General features: G+C 42.0%; 2 protein-coding genes across 16 annotated transcripts in view; both read right to left on the bottom strand.

Moving 5' to 3' along the window:
* Positions 1 to 9,745, bottom strand: part of TFG (trafficking from ER to golgi regulator) — a 29,957-nt gene extending 20,212 nt beyond the window's left edge. For 2 of the 15 annotated variants that reach the window (XM_043538581.1, XM_043538578.1), the window contains exons 1-3: positions 9,483 to 9,689; positions 5,718 to 5,840; positions 3,226 to 3,434 (exon numbers count right to left, since the gene is read on the bottom strand). In XM_043538581.1, the coding sequence (XP_043394516.1) occupies positions 3,226 to 3,409 (184 nt within the window). In that variant the 5' untranslated portion in view covers positions 3,410 to 3,434; positions 5,718 to 5,840; positions 9,483 to 9,689. Of the gene's footprint in view, positions 1 to 3,225; positions 3,435 to 5,717; positions 5,841 to 7,883; positions 9,251 to 9,332 lie in introns of those variants that run through there. The other 13 variants (XM_043538580.1, XM_037908215.2, XM_043538575.1 and 10 more) reach the window with 12 other exon arrangements.
* A 3,609-nt stretch (positions 9,746 to 13,354) lies between these two features.
* Positions 13,355 to 23,039, bottom strand: part of ADGRG7 (adhesion G protein-coupled receptor G7) — a 50,157-nt gene continuing 40,472 nt past the window's right edge. The window contains 6 exon segments of the mRNA XM_037908237.2: positions 13,355 to 14,020; positions 14,022 to 14,162; positions 17,219 to 17,375; positions 18,950 to 19,111; positions 20,306 to 20,387; positions 21,508 to 21,836. Coding sequence (XP_037764165.2) covers positions 13,925 to 14,020; positions 14,022 to 14,162; positions 17,219 to 17,375; positions 18,950 to 19,111; positions 20,306 to 20,387; positions 21,508 to 21,836 — 967 coding nt within the window. The 3' untranslated portion in view covers positions 13,355 to 13,924.

Raw genomic sequence — 23,039 nt, forward strand, 5'->3', positions numbered from 1 at the left:
TACTTTAGTTGTACCCAGCTCCCAGAGGAGGGTAATATGCTACTATACTAACAGCAGGGATCTGAAATGTACACCACCCGGGGAGAAGGGCTGTAGACTCCTGGTTCCTGGAAAACAACTAATAGAGTTATTACCTGGCTAAGAAATCTACCTGAATACTCACACCAACCCCAGAGGGCCCTGAACGAAAAAGGTTGAGAGGGAAACTGAGGCAGGGCACCATTTCAGGCCATGTGGGGCATGCTGAAGGAGACCACTGTACTATAGTATCCCAACCTGAAGTCCCCCCATTACAGCGCAATTTTACTTTCCCTCCATTAGGGCAGATACTTGAGTAGTAACTCACTCTGTTCTCTGGTTTGACTCAGTCATCTGTAACTTGACCCCCACTGGTATCCCCTCCTGGGCTTTGTTTGTTAGCACACTGATCCATATGAATGCAACATCATATGGTTCTGGATTATCAGTAACTAGCAACCCATGTGTCAAGGTTTCTTCCCCACTCTGAACTCTAGGGTACAGATGTGGGGACCTGCATGAAAAACCCCCTAAGCTTATTTTGACCAGCCTAGGTTAAAACTTCCCCAAGGTACAAACTATTTTACCTTTTGTCCCTGGACTTTATTGCTGCCACCACCAAGCGTCTAACAAAATATAACTGGGAAAGAGCCCACTTGGAAACGTCTTTACCCGCAAAATCCCCCCAAGCCCTACACCCCCTTTCCTGGGGAAGGCTTGATAAAAATCCTCACCAATTTGCATTGGTGAACACAGACCCAAACCCTTGGATCTTAAGAACAAGGAAAAAGCAATCAGGTTCTTAAAAGAAGAATTTTAATTGAAGAAAAAGAAAAAGAATCACCTCTGTAAAATCAGGATGGTAAATACCTTACAGGGTAATCAGATTCAAAACATAGAGAATCCCTCTAGGCTAAACCTTAAGTTACAAAAAGACACAAAAACAGGAATCTACATTCCATTCAGCACAATTTATTTCATCAGCCATTTAAACAAAACAGAATCTAACGCATATCCAACTAGATTGCTTATTAACCCTTTACAGGAGTTCTGACCTGCATTCCTGCTCTGGTCCCGGCAAAAGACACACACAGACAGAGAGAACCCTTTGTTCCCCCCTACACCCTCCAGCTTTGAAAGTATCTTGTCTCCTCATTGGTCATTTTGGTCAGGTGCCAGCGAGGTTATCTTTAGCTTCTTAACCCTTTACAGGTGAAAGGGTTTTTCCTCTGGCCAGAAGGGATTTAAAGCTGGTTAGCCTTCTCTTTATATTTATGACACCATGTTATTTTGCAAACACAAAATAATAAAATGAAAAACTCACCCCCACAGCTGGCTGCAGCAAGTTGGGCCTAGCTCCCCGCTCCAGGCTTCATGACCTAGCACACAGGGTCGCAGCATTACTCACTCAAATTTGGCCCAGTTGTCCCTCTGTCATGGCAGAGGGGCAACCGGCCCAAACCGGAGTGGTGCTGCAACCCCATGTGGAAGACGATGCCCAGAGCAGGGAGCCTGGCCCAGCCCCTCAGGACAGGAGTCACATCTGCCAAATGAGTGCAGGGGGCTTGCTCGGCGATCCCCCATCCCGCCTCCCCCATAGTGGCAGGACCCCAACCCTACCCACACCCACAGGGATAAAATGGATAAAACAAAACACTAAATTCACAAAAAATAAAGTGAAAAATTATTAAAAATTCCTATCAATTTTAAAACAGGAAATGGTGTCTTTAAGAGCAACAGCCCAGTATTTATTAATCAGGAAGTGGGAAGGGCTATTATGATTCATTAATTGGGGAGCGTGGGAGAAGAGTTTATTAGTTGTAGAGAGAAGAAAAGCCTTTTCCCATGAGCAAAACAGAATGTGCTGTTATCTACTTTTACTTGGGTCCCCTCCCCCCCCCCCTTTTTTTTTGTAGTTTGTGGCCATGACAGTATGTATAAATCCTGAAGGATCTCTGACCCCCACCCCACTAAATCAAGGTGGCACAATTACTGCCCCTGTTGGTTCAACATCTCAAAAAGGGATTATAAAATTTAGACAGTGTATACCGTGGGAAAAAAAACAACAGAAGCAAGACTTTTCAAAATGGAATTTACATGTTAAAGTATTTCCCCTGAATATAATATCCCCATCTTCACTTAGACCCCTTTACAAATGGTTCTAGCCTAAATTAAGAACAACTCTTTTATTGCACGGTGCTGTTATCACATTATTGGAAACTGAAATTATCTGCAGAGGAGTAATTTAGCAACATAAACATCTCCACAACTAATTCACTGGCAAAAGGTACCTGCGAGTAAGGGTTCATCTCAAAACACAATATTAAAAGTAAGTTTACAATCAATCCTGCACTCAAGAACAGTGCTATCCAGTTGGTTACCTCCGCTCCCCCCAAATACACAGGATTTCTTCGATATTGAAGTGTCAGATTCATTTTTGAGGCTATATTTGTTGAGCATCAATCTATGAGATTTTTCTGTGGATACATTAAGATATATTGTAATTGTGTAACCTCTTTTCCCATGGAGTCCAACCACCATGTTCAATGGTTCAATCACTGCTGATGAGGAAGTACTTAGGAAGAAACGAATTCCTCTTAAGTTTTTCCTCTGGAACTGTCAAGAGGATTCCCTTATGTTTTATAGGACGTGGCCCCTCTTCCTGTGGGGAATTAATGTTTAGCTAATTCTCCAGAATTCTAATATATAAAGGTGTTTGCATGGTGACCAAGGTAGAAGATGCCATTTTCAAAACTGTTGAAACTGTTTTTGAAAGGCCATAAGGTTTTCTTCCAACAAAAGGCAGCTGCCACAGAGAAATCAAAAATAATCCCTACACAAAAGACCAGACTGAGTTAAGGTTGATTACCTCTCTAATTATCCACAGCTGTGATAACAGGAAAAAGTATCAGACCACAGATACTATGCTAATGTCAACACCTTACTGTGACAAAGGAGAGACTACAGGAGGTTGGAGCCATGAATCTTTTTGTAACCTCCCTCTAATCTGTCAAATACATGAGGAGATGTGTAGTACAGTCTCAACAGAAACAGCTTTTATAGACTGGCATAATCTCATAATATAAATAGTTTATATATCCCAAGAACGGGAATATCCAGAAGTAATTTTCAAAAGGTGAGTTTTATGACAGTTTGCAGTCTCAGATAAATTGTATCTAATCAATACCATTAACAAGAAAACCATACCTTCATCTTTATACTTTATTGTGACTTCATCATTGCTCAGAAGTTTTCCTCTGAAAACTCTCTGCATCATCAGCACTAGCTCATCATAGGTGATGTCCTCATTATGAATAGGAATTCTCCTAATATCCTCCCCCAGCTGAGCTTTAATAATCAGCTTCCCACTTAAATCCAGCTGTCCGTTCATGGTGGACTCCAGATCTCCTATAGACCTGTTAACAAAAAACATTTACACAACATCTTTTAAAAGATGATTTGTTTCACAACCTCCACAGTCCTATACAATACACAGTTCTGTAACTTTCTGGATTTCAGAAACATTATTGTGAAAATATGCTCTAGAACAGCTTTCTTGGGTACATCTATGCAAAACTGTGTTCTCTCAATTGTTAATTTATTAGCCATTTCACAACTGTTCAAGTGCAAAATGGAGATTTACAAAATGAGATATTTAAAGACAATCTTTGCTCTGTGTTTTAAGCAAAATTTTAAAGTTCTGAGATGAAATATAGGCTTTTTACTGCCCACAAAGCTACGGAGAAAAAAATTTTGTTCAAAATGTAGCTTTTACCATGTTATGATGTGTGCCTTCAAGTAGATATATTTACATGTAAAATAATTCAGGGTTTGTATTTGAGAGACACGTGTATTTCATGGAGACTAGGAACACTGCAAAAGCACTTTGCCTTGATAAATAAAAAAGGCATGTATGATTATCTCTCTAGCTATTTCTATGGGACCCACAAATATGGTATCTCACAGCCACAAGTAATGCAGATAAAATGCAAAGCAACAAAGCTTGTTATTGTTTTGGAGAGTGGAGGAGATTTCGCAGAAGGAGAGTTTGGAAGGAGGATCAAATTGGGATGTGTGTCACTCTGGATGCAAGCGAAAAAGAGGAAATGAGCCATCTAAAAACTGGTTTCACTATAAGGGGCTAGATCACACTTAAGCTTTCCTGCAAAACCAGTACATCTGATTACTAATGCATGTGTCACGTTTTAGGATGCAACCAATAAAGAGAGAAAACTACATCAAACCCATTTTTCACAATGGGTTTTTTTAAAATAAGCAAAAAATAACCTATTTAAGTTATTTTTAAATTTCAGTTTTGTTTTCAGTCTTTTTTAAATTCCCAAATTTGTTGAGAAGTTAAATGAAGGTAGAAAGCTTTCTTATGTAGTTATGAAGCTTATAACTATTCCTATATTAGGAGAGCAGTGTCTAAATCAGAAGTTGTAACTTCAATGAAAGTTTGGACTTTAACGTTTGAGTTAATTTTTTTTTTTTATTTCAATAAAAATATACAGCTTGAAAATTACTACTTTGCCTGAAACACTAAATTTCAGAAAAACATCAATCAGAAATCCTCAGCAAGAAATGTTAACGCAAAAGAAGTATAGAATAGGAAAGGTTTTGTTTGCCAAAAATATTTCATTATACCACTGTGCAGAAAAATGTTTCTCAGGATAGGCGTGCAAAGAAAGCGTGGGAAAAGAGCCTGGGGAACACCGTTCTTCTCTCTCCAGATCCTTGCATAATGCCAGGGAACACCAGGCTCTGGAGTGGGAGGAAATAAGAGGGATTTCTTCATTATCCTGATACCTTCAGAGGAGACCTGAGAGAGCTCAGAAGTTAGGAAGTCTTACAATTCAAAACCCCTGCTGCCAAAGAGGTAGGCAGACAGAAAGGTGTACTGAAGAAAGGGAGGGGCCATGGCTTGGGTATTCTTGATTCTTCCCAATTTCCTTTGAAAAAATCCTTATAGGCACATGCAGGAGACTAGATAAACACTTTTCTTTTTCTTAAGAACATACTGTTTAAAGCGTGTTTATTAGAAACTTGCTGAAGTTGATCAATTTTAAAAGTTTTCAACATGAAGAACGTCTCTTTCACTTTACATAATGAGAAGTTTTTCTAATAAGGCCTTAAGTACGTTAATCTTGATGCTTCTCCACATATTTAGCCCAGTGTTTTTGACATCTGATTAAAAAAAACGAACTATACTGTGATGCTACAAGTGGGAGTACTAAAGCCTTAACTCAGGACTTCTGTTCTTTTGTCATTTCATCTGAATCTAACAGGTTTTCCTATACAAAAGGCAATAATATTGTTCTGACTGATGTGCTTACTATATGGCGGCTTTCAAAAAAAAAGCAAACAAGCAGCTATCTTACAAAGGTCACTTTTTCTGGTAGTTCAGAAAAGGGGATGGGAATTAGACAGGCACAGAGAGTGTGCTACTGTATTATACAGCCCTCTTCACTGCACTAAGAGTGCCTTTCAGATACATTCGCTGAGCAACATACTGAAGCTTGTACCACGCTTATGGCATTGTTCATGCTTTTTGGACAGGGGAATTTACACTCCAGGACTTGTGCAATGTGATGAGTTATTGGAAAGAAGTATTATGAAAACTGTTTTTAAGACATATCATTCATATCACCTCTAGATCTTCCTTTACTTCCTTGCCACCAATATCTAACAGTAATTACCTTGTCTTACAGATTTGCTAGACTGTTTTTCAGGTTCCCTGCTTCACTTCCAGCTGGTGTTCAGAGGTCCCGCCATGCACTACCAGAAGCGATGCTGATCAGTGATAGATTATAGATAGGAATCTGCATCAGAAAACCAAGAAGGGTTAACTTATTGTGAGCCTTCACTGCAGCTACGTGCTTTTCATATCATCCAACTTGGCATGTTACAGGGAAGAAACAGAAAGAATTTACTTTAACAATTTGATATTTAAAGTCTGAGTAACAGTGAAGATTGTATTTCACCCATAATATATCAGCTTTCATAATTTTGCTTGACAATTGCTAACAGTCTAGACTTTTCAGTCTAAAACTTTCAAAACAGACATGATAAAAGGGGTCATCACCCAAAATACACATACGTCGTTTAAACATCTTCTCAACATCCAAAAATAGATTTTAAAAAATTAAGTTTAAATTTTAGATTGAATTTGCAATATTATAGCCCAGGCCTCAACTTCCTGATTAAAGGCTGGAGCTGCTCTGACATTAAGTGAAAGTCCTCAGGACAGCATGAGGACAGGGATTCTTTGGAGCAGAGAAGTGCTAATGTCACTTTTCCACAGGAAAAAGAGCTAAACTGGACAAAAGGAAGTATAGTGGCAATCATGGCCAGAGAGCCACAGCCACTGAAAGGAAGATGGCTCTTTAGAAAAGAGAGCTAAGGGACAAAGGGAAAGGTGGGCAAGAGAGGAATGCCTTCCTGCCCCACTACCAGGAGACCTTCATTCCCTTTTGGTAGGTTACTGCAGCTAGCCCTGCTCATGGGCTCTTTCCCTAAGTGACAGATTTACAACTCCCTTTCTACAGACAAGCAACTGTTACAGGGGTAGAATGAAGCTAGTGAAAGCTCCATGGTGCTACTGCTAGAGAAAGGTGAAAGGTAAATGACTCCTGCTACAGAGACAAGGAAAGGGTAATGAAACATGAACCAGTTCAAGGACATTTTGTTCACTCCCCTAACTGAAGCTGATGACAACTGTCAGCAGCCCCAACTCTCACCTCTCTGGCTGTCTCTGTCTAGACTCACAAGAAGACAGAGGGACTGCAGATCCCAGCCCCCTCTAGTCAGTCAATGCTGGCTTCTTTGTATATAGGGAAAGGGGGTGGGGGCAGGGTAGTGTCACTCCACACATTGCACTCAGCTTTTAGTAGGGTCTCCAGTTGTCTAACCCTCAAGCTGCTCTGAAAACGTTCCTTCATTATGTCAGAGCAGCACCAATGGCTCTTGTTCCCAACCAGGAAGTGGAGACAAGGACTATAAAATTACAAATTTGATCTCAAATTAACTTTTTTTTAAATTATATATGTGCATGTGTATGTATGTAGTGTACTCTGGCATGAGAATCACACTTTAACCTTACTAGCAACCATAAGAATCAAGTCTATAGCCTTGAATCCCAGAGCTAAAAGTGGCCTCCAGATACATGGAGTGTACCACTGCATACACTGTTAGGGAAAATCAACTACAGTAACATGCTTACATAAGCACTTTAGCTTATTTGCTAAGATTACTCATGGAAATCCACTTCATATGTCTCACACAAAAAGAGCAGTTTCAGAGTAGCAGCCGTGTTAGTCTGTATTCGCAAAAAGAAAAGGAGTACTTGTGGCACTTTAGAGACTAACCAATTTATTTGAGCATAAGCTTTCGTGAGCTACAGCTTCATCGGATGTGAGCTGTAGCTCACGAAAGCTTATGCTCAAATAAATCTGTTAGTCTCTAAGGTGCCACAAGTACTCCTTTTCTTTTTACAAAAAGAGAACAAGAAGAAGCTTCTAACTGCAGTTGGTTGTCCAACTGTTCTCCACCCTGCACGAGGTAATTATATAGGATTTAAAAGAAAGATCCTGATGATTGGATCTGTTTAATTGTTATAGAAAATGATGCAAGCTGTTTTACTGTTGATATGTACAGCATTCACACTGTATTTTCTTTCTGTGTGTCTATGACATAGCTAAATGTCATATTTCCTTAAGGAATGCTGATATGCTTCAGATAGTGATAAACTATCTCTACTTTGTCTTAAAAATTCAAACATTCTAAATAAGATGATAAAATCATCACATTTGAATAAAGGTAATTTTTCACCAAAAATTTCTTGATATTTCTCCATAATTTCTTACCATATTTGTTAATGACTAAGAATTCTCCCTCCTTCATAGCCCATCTCCCATTTGCATCTGGTAATTAAATCCATACTAAAACTGTGACCTCACAATCATTTCTATAGCAAACCGATATCATAATCCTCTGATTTGCCTGCAGGTTCATATAGCAGAAGCAGAGCTAGGAGCAGGGAAACATTAAGCCCTACTAAACAAAGCGTTAAAAGACAAAACACTCCTTGTCAGAGAGACTTTTCTCACTGAACTAAAAAGATAAGTGAGGCAACAGAAGAGCAAAATGAATATGGGATTGTCTACATTGTTTGTGAAATTTAAACCAGAATAAGGAGGGGTGAGAGGTAAAAGCAGATTAGCTATTCCCTATTAACTACACGTATGGACATACATATTATGGAGTAAGAGTATGTCTACAGTACAGTGGCACTAAGAGCATGGCTACACTGGAAACTTCAAAGCACTGTCACAGGAGCGCTCCCGCAACAGCGGTTTGAATTGCGAATGTGGCAGTGTGTCTCTCCCAGCGCTCCTGGTAATCCACCTCCACAAGGGGATTAGCTCCCAGCACTTGGGAGGCTGTCCACACTAGCGCTTTAAAGCGCTCTGACTTGCTCCGCTCAGGGAGGTGATTTTTCACATCCCTGAGCCAGCAAGTTAGAGCGCTATAAAATGTAAGTGTAGCCAAGCCCTAACACACCATAGCATAGACGCTTCCTACATCAACAGAAGGGATTTTTCTGGGGATACAGTGACTCCACCTTTATGAGAGACACAGCATCTACACCAGCGGTTGGGGGGTAACCCTAACCATGCCACGCAGGGTGCAAAATGTGTTGCAACCCTGAGTGAGGCACCTGGGTCGCTCTAATCTTTAAGTGTAGACCTGGCCTAAGAGGGCCTGATTCTGAAGGAGCGTGAGGTAACGAATGAGGCCAGACAGGAACACAGCACGCGACTCCCGTGTAGACAAGCCCTAAGAACGGGGCCAGGCCCACAGCGGCTCCTGGGCCTCTGGAAAAGTCAAACTGACCAGATGCACGTGAACTTCACAGAGATTTGGGGGGCGGGCGGGCCAGCAGCTGGCTCCTCTTTCCCCTCCCCCAGCCAGCGGGCCTGATCCCAGGAGCAGCAGCCAAGGCCATTCGCCCTGGAGCGCTACTGCGGGCTGTGCTGGGAGGGTCCCTGGCCAGGGGCGGGTGGCGGGGCCGTAGGGGGGGGGACGACTGGGCGGTAACACCCCCTGCCCTGGCGGGGGAGGGGCCGAGTTCGTCCCCGGAGAGCTGGGGGGGGATATTTTACAGGGGCCTCCCCGCGTCCCAGACCCCACGGGGGAGGCCGGGCCGGGCCGGGCCAGGGGGGCGGGGCCCGCGTCAGGTCCCCTGGCGCGTCCCCGCCCCCCATTCAGCCCCGGCGATGGATGCGACGAGGCCCCGCTCCCCGCCCGCTTACTCCGGCTTCTCCTCCGTGTGCGGTGGCGCGCGCGTGGTAGCCGCGGCTCCGGCCCGATCCCGATGCCGCCGCCGCCCGTACGTACGTGGCAGGGAGAAGAGCTGGATCTCGACCGGTGCCACTGCCGGGCCGTCGCGCAGGCGCACTCACCCCGACGGAGGCTGATGGCGGCCGGACGGCGCGCGCGCAGTGGTGGAGCTAACCGCCCGAGCAGGCCGGACCAGACGAAGGAGGCCGCGCGTGCGCGCTCAGTGATCTCAGCGTCCCATTCACAGCAGAGCCGGCCTGAGCTTTACGCATGCGCCGGCGCGGCGACGGCAAGGGCACCAGTGCGCATGCCTAGTAAGAGAACCCGCCGTCGCCAGTCGGAGCTGCGGCTGCCCTTATGCAGAGCGAGCAACGGCGGGTTCCACGCCTGCGCCGCACCAGCTGCCATAGCGGCGGTGATTGTGTAGCAAGGGGAGTGCCCCGTAGCATTGTTTGTGCCACAGTGATGTGGAGAGGCGCGGCCTCTGTGCTGGGCGCTGTACAAACCTGTCACAAAGAGACAGCTTGGGGGGCAGAGGGCGAGGTACTGAGACCTGGCGGGGGGGGGAGCAGAGGAGGCAGCTAGCCCCAGGCTGGGAAGGAGCTAGGGGGGCCACTCGTGCATTCCCCGAATACCAGACGTCCCAGTACTGCCCAGAATGGCACGGGACCCACCATGCAAGTGTGACCTTGCATGCACGGTGTGTATCTGAGTCTGCTCCATGGCACTAGAGCCACATACTGGCAGGTTACATGGCATGGTCATGCCAGCAGCGGGTGGCACGTGCTCTCCATTCTGGTGTCCAGCATCTACCAGACTAAACCACCCTCTCCCACCTTCCCGGTTCCACTGCGCCTGCCATGTTAGTGCCTGCTGTAGTGCCATGGAGCAGACTCAGACAATTGCTACATAGAATCATAGACTATCAGAGTTGGAAGAGACCTCAGGAGGTCATCTAATCCCACCCCCTGCTCAAAGCAGGACCAATCCCAACTAAATCATCCCAGCCAGGGCTTTGTCAAGCCGGGCCTTAAAAACCTGTAAGGAAGGAGATTCCACCACCTCCCTAAGTAACGCATTCCAGTGCTTCACCGCCCTCCTAGTGAAATCGTTTTTCCTAATATCCAACCTAGGCCTCCCCCACTGCAACTTGAGACCATTACTCCTCGTTCTGTCATCTGCCACCACTGAGAACAGGCTAGGTCCATCCTCTTTGGAATCCCTCTTCAGGTAGTTGAAGGAGGCTATCAAATCCCCCCTCACCCTTCTCTTCTGCAGACTAAATAACCCCAGTTTCCTCAGCCTCTCCTCATAAGTCATGTGCACCAGCCTCCTAATCATTTTTGTTGCCCTCCGCTGGACTATCTACAATTTTTCTGTAGTGGGGGGACCAAAATTGGATGCAATACTCCAGGTGTGGCCTCACCAGTGCTGAATAGAGGGGAATAATCACTTCCCTCAATCTGCTGGCAATGCTCCTACTAATACAGCCCAATATGCCATTGGCCTTCTTGGCAACAAGGGCACACTGCTGACTCATATCCAGCTTCTCGTCTACTGTAATCCCCAGGTTCTTTTCTGCAGAACTGCTGCTTAGCCAGTTAGTCCCCAGCCTTTAGCCGTGCATGGGATTCTTCCTTCCTAAGTGCAGGACTCTGCACTTGTCCTTGTTGAACAACAGCAACAGAAGTTCTAGAGGCAGTAGCAAGAAGAATTCTTCTGTCACCGTAGCTGCATCTACAGTGGAGGATAGATTGACTTAAATAACAGCACTCAGGGTGTGCAATTTTTCACAGCCTTGGGCTATGTCACTAGCTTGACCTAAGTTTTAGGTGTAGACCTGACCAGCTCTCAGCAGGGTCTAACAGTAAAACCCTAGTAGCAGAGTAGTGGGGAGGCACTGGGACTGCAAGTCACTCAGATTGAAATAGGGAGAAAGTAGAAAAAGTGTTTAAAAAATAAGCTAAATTTGCTATAGGTTTTCAATTCTAAATGTTACTTAATAAGAGAGGATTAGTAATCCAGGTGGCTTCCCCTGAAAAAATGTTAGAAAATATAGATTTCCAATACCAAACATGGGTCACACCTCTTTTGTTGGTCACTGCCACCAGACACACATACACACTCGCTCTCTTCTAGTCAGACTCTCTCCCTCCCTCATTTATCATACCTTTGGTCAGATAATTCAGCCCTTCCGACCAAATTTGTGGCTTTTATGGACGCAGCACTTCCTGTTAGTTACCCAGCAAGAAACTTTACCTCTTTAACATCTACACTGTAGAGAATATCAAAGTTCAGCACCATTAGTAAGATGACTGTGTTCCACGTGTAGATAAGCGTTGAACTATTGCTCTTAAACACATGCTGCTAAGAAAAGATTTTATAAAAGAATAAACTTTGGGTTCAAAAGCATTGACTCCCTACCATCTTTCAAAGGGAGTTGAAAATGGTTATTGTGCTACTGTGAGGAGGATCCAAACCATTCAATACAAATTGTTGCAATACTTCATTCAACACTGCAGGTCTCTAGCCACAATGTGTCCAGCATGCATCAATACCAAAGCCAATTACTCGAACAGAAGGAATCATGCCAATTCTTTTGGGGGGTTTTGTTGTTCATTTTGGGGTCTATAAAGAGAGGAAAATTATTTCTAGATTTAAATAATCTACTCTCAAATGTACAATGCAAAAATGATCTGATGTCATTCTATAGAATAACTACACTTTTGTCCAAAAAATTAAATAAATTTGAATAAAGCTTGAGCAGTATTATTACACTCATCATAAAGACCAGTCACCACTGTATGAGTGTGCTTTACCTGGCTTTCAGTAAAAACAAATGTTTTCCTCAATAATAATAATAATTTGCTGACAGAGCACCCTTCTTCCAATGATATCAAAGGGATTTACAACACTAGGTATTAAGGACCTCCTTTTACAGTCGGAGAAACTTATACACAGAAAATTAAAGTGTCTTGTCCATAGGGAGTGTGATAGAGTGTATGCATGATAGTACAATGTGGACAACTACCTTGCAGTTTAAGTGCTCCTCACCACCTTCCTCCTAGTAGTGATAGTGGGTTCCAGCTTCATACCTGACATAACTGCTTTTGTTTAAAGGGTCCCCAATCTAAAGGAGATGTCTACCTTCTCCCTCCCACCAATACTGTGGTTTGCTGGAGGCTAGAGAGGTTTTCAGGCCAAAAGGACCCTCTCTTTGTTATTGGCTGAGCTCTATTTCAGAATTATCTGTCACAGTATGTGTATAGGTGTATGGTCTTTTGAAAGACTTCCGTCAAGGCATGATTCTGTGTATCCCCAAAGGTTACCCACCAAGGTTCAGATCATCATATTGGGTCAAGACCACCACCCAATATGAGGCAGCTTGGGAGTTTGCAAAGCATGCCATCACGTTCGTTTCACTTTAGTTCAATTAAAAACCAAAAGAGGGAAGGGGGGAGAAATGTACAAATTGTTTAAGGACAGACTTCTATTTAACCTTTACCACAAGCATTCTTTTGTTAACACCAGAAATGGCTAATCATACCAATGTTCTATATCAGGGCCTGTTGAATCAGGAAAATATATTTTCTTTTTATCCAGGAACTATCTAATTCTCACAGACTTCCCCCAACACACTGTATAGGATTGGAGGGTCAATATTGTTATCAACCCCATTTTACAGATCAGGAACTTACTATAGCACAGCTGACTTTTTCTCAAGGCTACAGAGTGAGTCAGTGTCAGAGCTAGGATGAGAACACTGGAGCTTCTGGCCCCCAATCCTCTGCTCAGGTCACTAGACTAGACAGTGCTTCTTTCCTAAAGGATAATCTGCTGTTCATGCTGTCCCCACTCTTGACTTCAATATCCAGACACTTCTCCCCAGGACCCTTTGACATCATCTGCTTCTTCTCATTGGATTTTAAGCTTCTTCCATTATAAACTGACCATATTACATACTCACAACAAATACCAATAGCTTCACCACACTGTTTTATTGGTTCATTCTACCACATGGAGTCAGACATATTTTATAGCATTTATAGCAGCAGTTTATCCTAAAAAGCTTTTAGCTGGAAAGCTCAATAGGCAACTCTAAGATCTTTTTCTAAAAGACAGTCAAATAGCCATTACATTAGGGAAGGGATTGGCATTTAGAATATGGAAACAGAGCTAATGAGAATTCTACTGTTTATTTTTTTGCTTATGTTTTTTAGTTAAACGGGAATTACTTATAAAAGGGAAAAGAGACTACCTCTGGACAGAGCATATTAGATAGGCCAGGAATAGATATAACTGGGAGAACAGACAGACATGTCTAAGTCAGACCGACGCCCTTCTATTTTGTGCAATATTGTAACGATCTTCAGCTTCCCTTGTAAGAACTTTTAGTTGTGTACAATTAAAGTGCCACATATAGGCTCTGCACAGCTGTTATCCTGCCTTACATTTTTGGTAGCTGTCCTACTGTCTTCTGATCTGTGCCCAGCGCTTGTTGTAGGAGTGGTGGTCACCAATGATCTCTATCTACAACAAACTCAGAAAGCTGCGATTTTACATTTTAATTCTTCGTAAGTGTCTGATCATTGCTGGAAAAGGAGGTTTCCTCTGAAAAGGTCTCAGATGGTTTGAAGGTCTCAAATGTGTTTTTTTTTTTTTAGACGGAATTTTGAAAGGTAATAAGTCTTTGAATGCAGGTAAACTGGTATATCCGGCAGTGAGACAAAGGAAAGCATCTCAGTAACCTTTTTCTTGAAGATTGGTGATTTGAAAGTATATAGAATACAGATCTGAAGTCCCTGTGGGTTAAATGAAAGCTCAGAGTTAATCATAGTAATGAAATGAAATGAAAGCTCAGAGTAAAATTGACCAGCGTCTTTTCGTAGTGACTTGAAGATAATTGCAATGATGATAATACCTATTTCTTATATAGTACTTTTCATCAGTAGATCTTAAAGCACTTCACAATCTTCAGTGTATTTATCCTCTCAACATCCCTGTAAGGTAGGGAAGTGCTATTACCCCTATTTTAGGTGGGGAAGAGAGACTAAGTGATTTGCCCATTGTCACATAAGAAGTCTGTGACAGAGGAGGGAATTGAACCTAGATCTCCCAAGTCCTAGATTAATCCCCTAACCACTATAATTATTAACCATAACATTAATGTCTTGAAATACAGGGTGGTATTACAAGAATGCATTTGCTAGTATGTATAAGAATGGCAGTATTGCCCTCTACTGGATGGAATATAAGGCCTACTTAAGCATGTGTTATATAAGACCCTATACTATAGGTAAAAGAGAGTCTCCTTGCAATACTACAACGTGGGATGGCACCAAATAGGACAGTCTGCATCAGTCATTAGTTAAAACTGGAGGTAGACGGGACGTTAAAATTTTAAGCCATTGCAAAAACATATCACATCTTTGGGATGCATCCCTCTGGATTATGTCAACTCATTCACTTTATTTTCAATCATTTTTACTTAGGCCCAGTCTACGTTTAAAAACTTTGCTGGTATAGCAGTATTGGAAAACCCTCCTGGTATAGGCACAGCTTATATCAGCAAAAAAGGGCTTTTGCCAATATAGCTTATACTACTTCCCTGAGCAAAATAAGCTATACTGGCAAAAGCACTTTTATGCTGGCATAATAGAGGGTTTTTGCTGGTATAGGAATGTTGTGAAAACCCCACATTCCTAGCTAACATTGCTATACCAGCAAAAATTTCTAGTGTAGACCTGGCCTTAGATTGTAAGTTCTTCAGTGCAAGGAAGGATACTCTCATTGTTATGTGTTTGTACAGTGTCTATCACAATGGGCCCCTGATCCATGATTGGCTTCCCTAGCCACTACTGTAATACAAATAATAATAAATAATAATAATAATAATATAATGTCTATCTGCCATACAGTCAATAGTTGCTTTCAGGGAAACTGCTCTCACAGACAGCAGAACCATTGAAACAGATGGGCTAGACAGCTGACTGCATGGTTTAAAAACGAACTCAACTCCAGTGGAAAGGGGTGTGATGTTTTATTTTTAATTATTCTGAAACACAAATAATTATTTTCATGCTTAGAAACTAAACATCTGACGGAAATTTTAATTAACAGTTTCTGCAGACTGTTGTATGCTTTTCAAGAGTCAGATTAGGATGGGGGGAAATGGTAGAACTTCCAAGCTCCGGCCACAAAGTAAGCTTAGCCCATGGGAGTCATCAGAATGAGAAACAGCTCACAGTAGATTGTACAGATGTTCAAATTGTGATCATGTGTGCCATTTGGCTCCACTGGGACCCTTGAGCTTGGTTCCCTCTCACTGGGGCTTACATACATATGGGCTGTCATAAGCTCCTTCTTGACTGAGGAAAAAAATGTGGTGGCTTCTCCCAAATGCCATCTCACTTGGGGCGCCAAAAATGAGACTTCATTCATAGTAAATTGTGCAGATCTCTGACAACTTCCTCTCCTTTTTTCCATGAAGAATGAAATAGTTAATAAGGGCTTTTCTACTCTGGGAAATTTACTGGAATAAGTGTGTCCACATGAGGAATTATACCAATATAAATATAATGCTTTGAATTCACACACCATACGTACCTTATACTTAAGGGTAAGAGTCTGTCACGGAGGTCACAGAAGTCACGGATTCCGTGATTTTCTGGGACCTACGTGACTTCCGTACCGGAAGCAGCTGGTGTGGCTGGCCCCAAGAGCAGCAGCAGTCCCGGGGGCCGCCCTCGAGGCTGTCAGAGCAGCGGTCCCCAGGGGCTTCAGAGCAGCGGATGGGCAGGGCAGTCAGCCCCCACTGCCGGAGAAGGGGCCAGCCACTGGCCCCCATGGCCTCCCAGAGCATCCGTACCCCAGGAGCAGCTAAGATTTAATCAGGGACATTTATAGTAAAAGTCATGGACAGGCCAGGGGCCATGAATTTTTGTTTATTGCCCGTGACCTGTCCATGACTTTTACTAAAAATACCCATGACTAAATCTTAGCCTTACTTATACTGGTATAACTTCCTATGAAGACAAACCCCCACCCCTTTTTTTTTTAACTAAGTCAGAGATTTTGGAGGAAAAAAATAGAAGTGCCATTATGCCAGTTGTTTCCAAGCCCGGTTGATTTTTAGGTTTCAAAAAATTATTCCCATGCATATACAGTATCTGAAGTACTTTTTAAATAAAGACTTTGGGGATCCAATACTGTTGAATGTTGAGCACTCTCAATTCCCATTGAAATTAATGGGAATATAAATATTCTGCTCTACTTTGGATCAAGCCCTTAGTAAGCACACTTATTACTCATGCAAAATACAGGTTTCACCTATGTCTGCTAAACAGTATTTTGGAGATTATACAATGGTGTAGTATGCTATGCTATGAAGTTTAAAGCCAAAAGTCCAGCATGACCACATTCCTCATGAGCAATAGAGATGCATATGCTTTTCTCTAGGGCTTTGTCCAGTCTAGTTTTAAAGATCCTAAAGCAATGGAAATTTCACAACTTCCCTTGGCTGACATTTCCACAGCTAATGAAGTTTTTCCTAATATTCACTCTCACAATCCCTTTTTGTATGGTCTGGTACAAAGAAACGCCACTACGTATGGACAAGTCTTTTCAGTGATGACCTTACACATCCTATGGAATAATATAGCACGTTAGCTAGTAATACCAGAAGAGTTTTATGAATAATATATGTCAACGCACAGCCATTTTTAAACAAAGATTCTGAATTTTTGTATGAAGCAACATGGTTTTCCAACAATTTACTAAGATACAGGATTATGGAGGGAAAGGGGATGCATTTTTTCAATGTCTCATTCATCAGTATTGAAACAGCTACATACTGTACCTGGGTGGCATTGAAAATACAGAACAAAATGCTGAAGACAACATTTGTGGCCTCTTGATTTATTAGCATCATATAGCCCAGGACCCAGGTGATTCCAAGCACTACAGCTACAGATAAAGTGCCAAGTATCTTCGTTGTGAATGATTTATTTTTATTGCTAGAGGGGGGAAAAAAAGTAACATTCCCAAGTGTTAAAAAATGTACAGATAAAACAACTCATTGTCTTGGTTTATTCAACCATTTTATTTAGCGTCCTGCATTTAAGGATTATTCAGTGGTAATCTAAGCTGTGTCCAGAACAGAGAGAACTCAACTGAACAGATCAAAAGGGATATCTCCCTACGCTGCTCTGAAGGACTAATAAGAATAGCATCAGAACAATTACTGCTGGAGGTACTTTGCCTTACTAGATACAGAGAGAGAAAAAGCTGCCAATGCAGCAGAAAGCAGGAAGGAATAATAAAATAAAATAAAAAATAAACTATTATTGTTTAAAACTATTAGAAATGTGACTAAATTAGAACAATTCTTATTTTGATTCAAATTTCCACAATGTTCTACCTATTATAGACATAGGCCCCCAATGATGTTTGGATTCAGCTCCGAATCCCAACTTCTCCCAAGTCTGAGTATATTTCGTTATCAAGATGTTTTGGGTTCGGATCCATCTCTAAAAATTATAGGGGGGGAATTAAAACAATGATGTAAAGACTTGTTGAAGGCAACGCTTCTTCAGGTTAAATAAAAGTAACAGTTCCCTTTCAAACTGATATAAATGCATATTCTCCTTTAGTAACTGTGAATCTGAGTTTCCAATATAACACCATTTACCATGAGAATAACAGTGACATCCAAATTCAGCATTATATATTACAGTCAACATATTGAAATCTGGCTATGTAAAATCAGACATCTAAGTCCATTTTTAGATTTCTAAATAAGTGGCCTGATTTTAGACTACTGGGGTGATAAGTACCCATAATTCTCAATGGGCTGTGACAGTGGCTTTGATTCTTTTTCCACTTACACTGCTGTAAATCAGGAATTAATCCATTGAGATCAGTGGAGTAACACTCATATAAAACTAGTTTAAAGGGTGATCCAAAGCTCACTGAAGTCAATGAAATGGCTCCCTTTGGATCAGGTCCAGTGCACTTTGGGGAGAATTGGGCCCAAAACATGTTAAAGTGGCTAACTTTCGCAACCCAAGTTTGAACATTTCAACCTCATGAATAAAGAAGGAAAGGGGCTGTAAAGGAGGAAAGTCATGCTCAAAATCATCAGTGAACATTTTTTAAAAGGGCAAGAAAAATTATGAAAGACACCAGATAATTATGAAAGTATGCATTTATATCAGTTTGAAAGGGAACTGTTACTTTTATGTAACCTGAAGAAGTGTTGCCTTCAACAAGTGTTTACATCGTTGTTTTAATTCCCCCCCTATAATTTTGAGACCAAGAATCAGATTTTCCGAGGACAAAGTCTACCGCTGTCGAAAGAGGACAGGGCCAAATTCTTCTCTCAGCTTGTACCAGTGTAACACAGAGCAGAATTTGGCCCACTATGTTAAGTCAATGAGATAATGAAGGCTATTGCACTCTGTGATATTCTAGTTTCTTTGAAAATATTTTTTTAAATGAAAGAGCCTTCTGTCAAACGTTTGAGTTGATGTCATCTAAGAGAACATATATTAATATTCTAAATGGTCTGAGTTCTCTGCCACCCCCTCACCTTGTCAGATTTGTGTTCTCCTTCCACATAACAAGGACTGTGATCTTGACAAAGATGATAATGTTAAACAGAAGGATGACTGCCACAACCAAAAGGAATGCCCATATCATGGGCTTTTTTGTGCTCACTTTCCCTTCGTCATCCAGGACTGCAAGCCAGCAACTTAAACATAAAGAGAGACCATTTCAACAGATTTGGCAGACATATTATAAATGCATAACCATAACATAAATACACCTCCTTTCATCCTGAAGGATCCCAGAGGACTTTATAGTGAAATGCAGCCATATCTAGAATGGAGTGCTGTAGGCATTCAGCACTAATAAAGCTATTTTAAATTTTTTTCTCCCCAGGAGAAGTGAAGAATATGTTATCAGCTGAAACTTCACAGGAGAATTTGGGGGAGATAGAATGTAATTATCCAAACTGGAATCTGACCAGGACATGGGAATTTATTATTATTATTATTGTCTATATTAGACTACAGCCTCGGGACTCTCAATCAAGGATCAGAGAGCCCCATTGTACTTGGGATTGTACATACATGTAGTATAAAGACAGCCCGTGCCCCAGAAAGTTTACAGTCTATGTTCATGGCAAGATGAAAGGGGCAGCAGCTGAAACAGATAAATGGGGCCAAGGAAGGGAGGATGAGGTTTCAGTATAACTGTCATGTTTTTGTTTAACAAACAGTAACCTCAGATAAGAACATTAATACTCCCTAAATCTTGAGAAAAGCACCATGGGATATTTAATGATCCAGGTGGAAGGGGTTTTGTTTTTACATCTCACTTGAAAGAATCTACCTCTGATTACATACTTACAGTCCACTAGAACCAACCACAGACCGTGCCCAGCCCAGCGTATTTTATAAGAAAGACAGTTATGGTGTGGCTGTTATGGTGTGGCTGCAGTCATATAGAAAGCAGGTACCAAATAATATAGGTTAATTGTGGACTTTAGTGACGTAGGCCAAAATTTTAAAATTTACATGCCTAAATTTAAGCACTTAAATCCCTATTCAGGCACCTAAATAAGTGGCCTGAATTTCAAAGGGGCTGAGAGCATGCACAGTTGCCACTGAAGTCAATGAGGAATTGTGCATGAGCATTCAAGGCAAATTTTGGCCAGTGCCTTAATCAGCATTTGTGAACAAAGGACCAAAGCCTGAAATCCTTACTTAGGCAAAACTCCAGCTGAGTTTAACAGAAGTTTTTCTTGGGTAAGGACTAAGAGGTTCAGGACTGTATTCATTAATTAGTTACAATTACTACCATGGTAAATCCAGGGTATCATTAATACTGCTGGGCATTAAAGATACAATAAAACAAGTGGTGTAATCATTCATCTACTTACAACTCTTCCTGTCGGTAGTTTAATGGCTTGCCCTTTCTATAGGTAGCTCCAAGTGTTATAGCAACCACTATGGCAGGCACTCCTAATTGACAAAGAGAGAGAGAGAGATCAGTAGTGTATTGTTTAATTACCTAGGTCTAGATCACCCCCTTCTGCAGAAATACCCAAATAAGGGGGAAACTTGCCCGCTAAAACCCTCAAGGCTTGTTAAGGCCCATTTTCTATCTGTCCTGCACTCAGTTAAGGGGTGACAGTGTCCTTGAGGAAAAGGCAGGATTTGGGATTGAGTAGGGCAGTTATCTATGGGAAGCTCAGGGCCAAACCTTACTGAGTTTACCTGTGGAGCATCAGTTCCTGAATATGCCTTCTAGAGGCTCCCCACATCCTGGCAGCATAGCAAACTCCTCTGCTGTGCTGCAGTTGGCTCTCTTACAGCAACTGTGCAATCCTAGCCCCTTTTCACAATCTAGAACTATTTAGTAGATTCCACGAGAAAGCTGTATCCCACATCAGCTGTATAGTCAGTGAGGCAAAGACAACTAAGATATTCATGCACACTTTATTAGAACACTGTACCGAATGAAGCTGAATCCCAGAGACTCCTGTCTTATTCAGTGGGTACCCCCTGCCTCCCTCAGTTCTCCCAGTAGTTCCCCTTAACCTTGCAGCATTGCTGCTTATTGCTATGCTCTGAAGATGTGCTAAATGTTTATTACAAAGTAGTACATAATAAATAATACAAGCCAATTTTTGGTTTTGGATGGCTGAATGGCTCCTATTGAAATCAATGGGAATCTCACATGCTCTTCCTAGGGCAGAATTTGACTCCAAGTATGCAATCACTTATCAGAAACAATTTTGTTTCAGGTGATAAAATATTCTTGAAGCCCTTAACTATTGCCAAAATTCTTGCTGCATGCAGCAGACGGGAGTTGCTGTGACAATGAACATGCCATGTATATCCTATAATTCTACTGATCTCCATATTAATGCAGTGACAGCAGACTGAGCTGGTAAACTCTAGGTGAATCAGTAAAAGGACATAAGAAGTAGCTGGAGGCTACCTGTTAAACCACATAGCTAACCCAAAGAAACTGACTGTATTTCATTTTCTGTCTATTGGATTAATATGTTTAAAGCTTACACTGAATGCACTACTTACATTTTGAAAAGCCCTCTGCATATGAGACTCTAATTCTTACCCCATCCAATTATTGACATGATTAAAGTGAAGTGTTCAGGAATGGGCATCAGGGTTTTAAGCAGCAGTAAGTACAAATGTGCAGAACTGAGCGCTGTCCACATAAATGTTGCCAACAAGAAATAGTGCAGCAAGACGGCTACAGCAGTACACAAGGCATTTTCAGGAACATCTGCACGGTCCGAGGCCAGTTTGGCGTTTTCGGGGGAAACATCTCCGCTATTCTTGGCATTTGGGTTGCCAATTCCAAAGATGAAGATGATGTTGAAAATCAGCATTGATGTGCAGAGACTCACCAACACCCAGGTAACTGAGAATTTTCGTGTTTTCCTATTGGTTGGTAAGCACCATACATATTTGAGAAAAAAGTAGCAAAGCAAGAAAAGAAATTATGATACATTTCCTCCTTTCCTGAATCTCTTAACATGCTAGAAGTCACCTGGGGGTGTGCAACCTTTTTTTAATACAAACTTTGTATTAACTGAGATTTACAAAGCCAGAAACCAGCAATAAACATTTGGCAAAGAGTTCTACATTACTTTTATTTTCACACCTATCTATCAATTTCACCTTGACTTCAGTGAGAACTGAGGGCACTCAACACCTTGCAGGACTGGGCCCTTAGTACAATATTTGGGACACATTTCCATACTTTTCTGCTGCTTTTCAAGCTGGTTAGTCTCCGTGTAAGAGGGAGAAAACAGTGTAACAGAAATATTTCTAAACACTCTTAGGGGCCCAACAAGCTGGGCACATCAACATATTTTATAAATGCACATGAAAAACTCTCTCCTTCCTAGCATTGGTATAACTCCATTGACTTTGGTGGAATTACACCTGAACTACCCTAGTGTAAGCAAGATCAGAACAACTCCTAGAAACAGACTTTGTCATTAACCAGGATAGCTGCAATTATGTGAGCTGGAGTTTGGCTATTGCCTGAGAAAAGATCACATGATATTAACTAATACATTGATGTCTCGGGAGCTTTATAGAAGCCACTGCACATTTAGGTTAAAATACATCATTCCACCATGTACCAAAACACACTCGGTCAAAACCTGAGGTCTTTACTTAGTCTTTAATCAGGCAAAAGTTCTAGGGAAGTCAATGAGAGTTTTGCATTGAATAAGGACTTCAGAATTTGGCCCATATGGACTGGAGTGTTAAGACTAAAGGTTTGAAAATATTATCTCCTGAATGCAGTGATATCTTAAAACCAGCAGCTTCTAGCATTCTCTCTCAGTCTTTTTAATCCCGTAGAACAGGGGCGGGCAAACTTTTTGGCCTGAGGGCCGCGTTGGGTTTCGGAAATTGTATGGAGGGCCGGTTAGGGGAGGCTGTGCCTCACCAAACAGCCAGGCGTGGCCCGGCCCCCGCCCTACTTCTTGCCTCCTGACGCACCCCCCCCCAGGACTCCTGCCCCATCCAACCCCCCTATTCCCTGACGGCCCCCCCGGAACCCCTGCACCATCCACCACCCCCCACTCCCTGTCCCCTGACCGCCCTCGGAACCCCCACCCCTGACTGCCC

This window comes from Chelonia mydas, chromosome 1, assembly GCF_015237465.2.
Source record: "Chelonia mydas isolate rCheMyd1 chromosome 1, rCheMyd1.pri.v2, whole genome shotgun sequence".
NCBI lineage: Eukaryota > Metazoa > Chordata > Testudines > Cheloniidae > Chelonia > Chelonia mydas.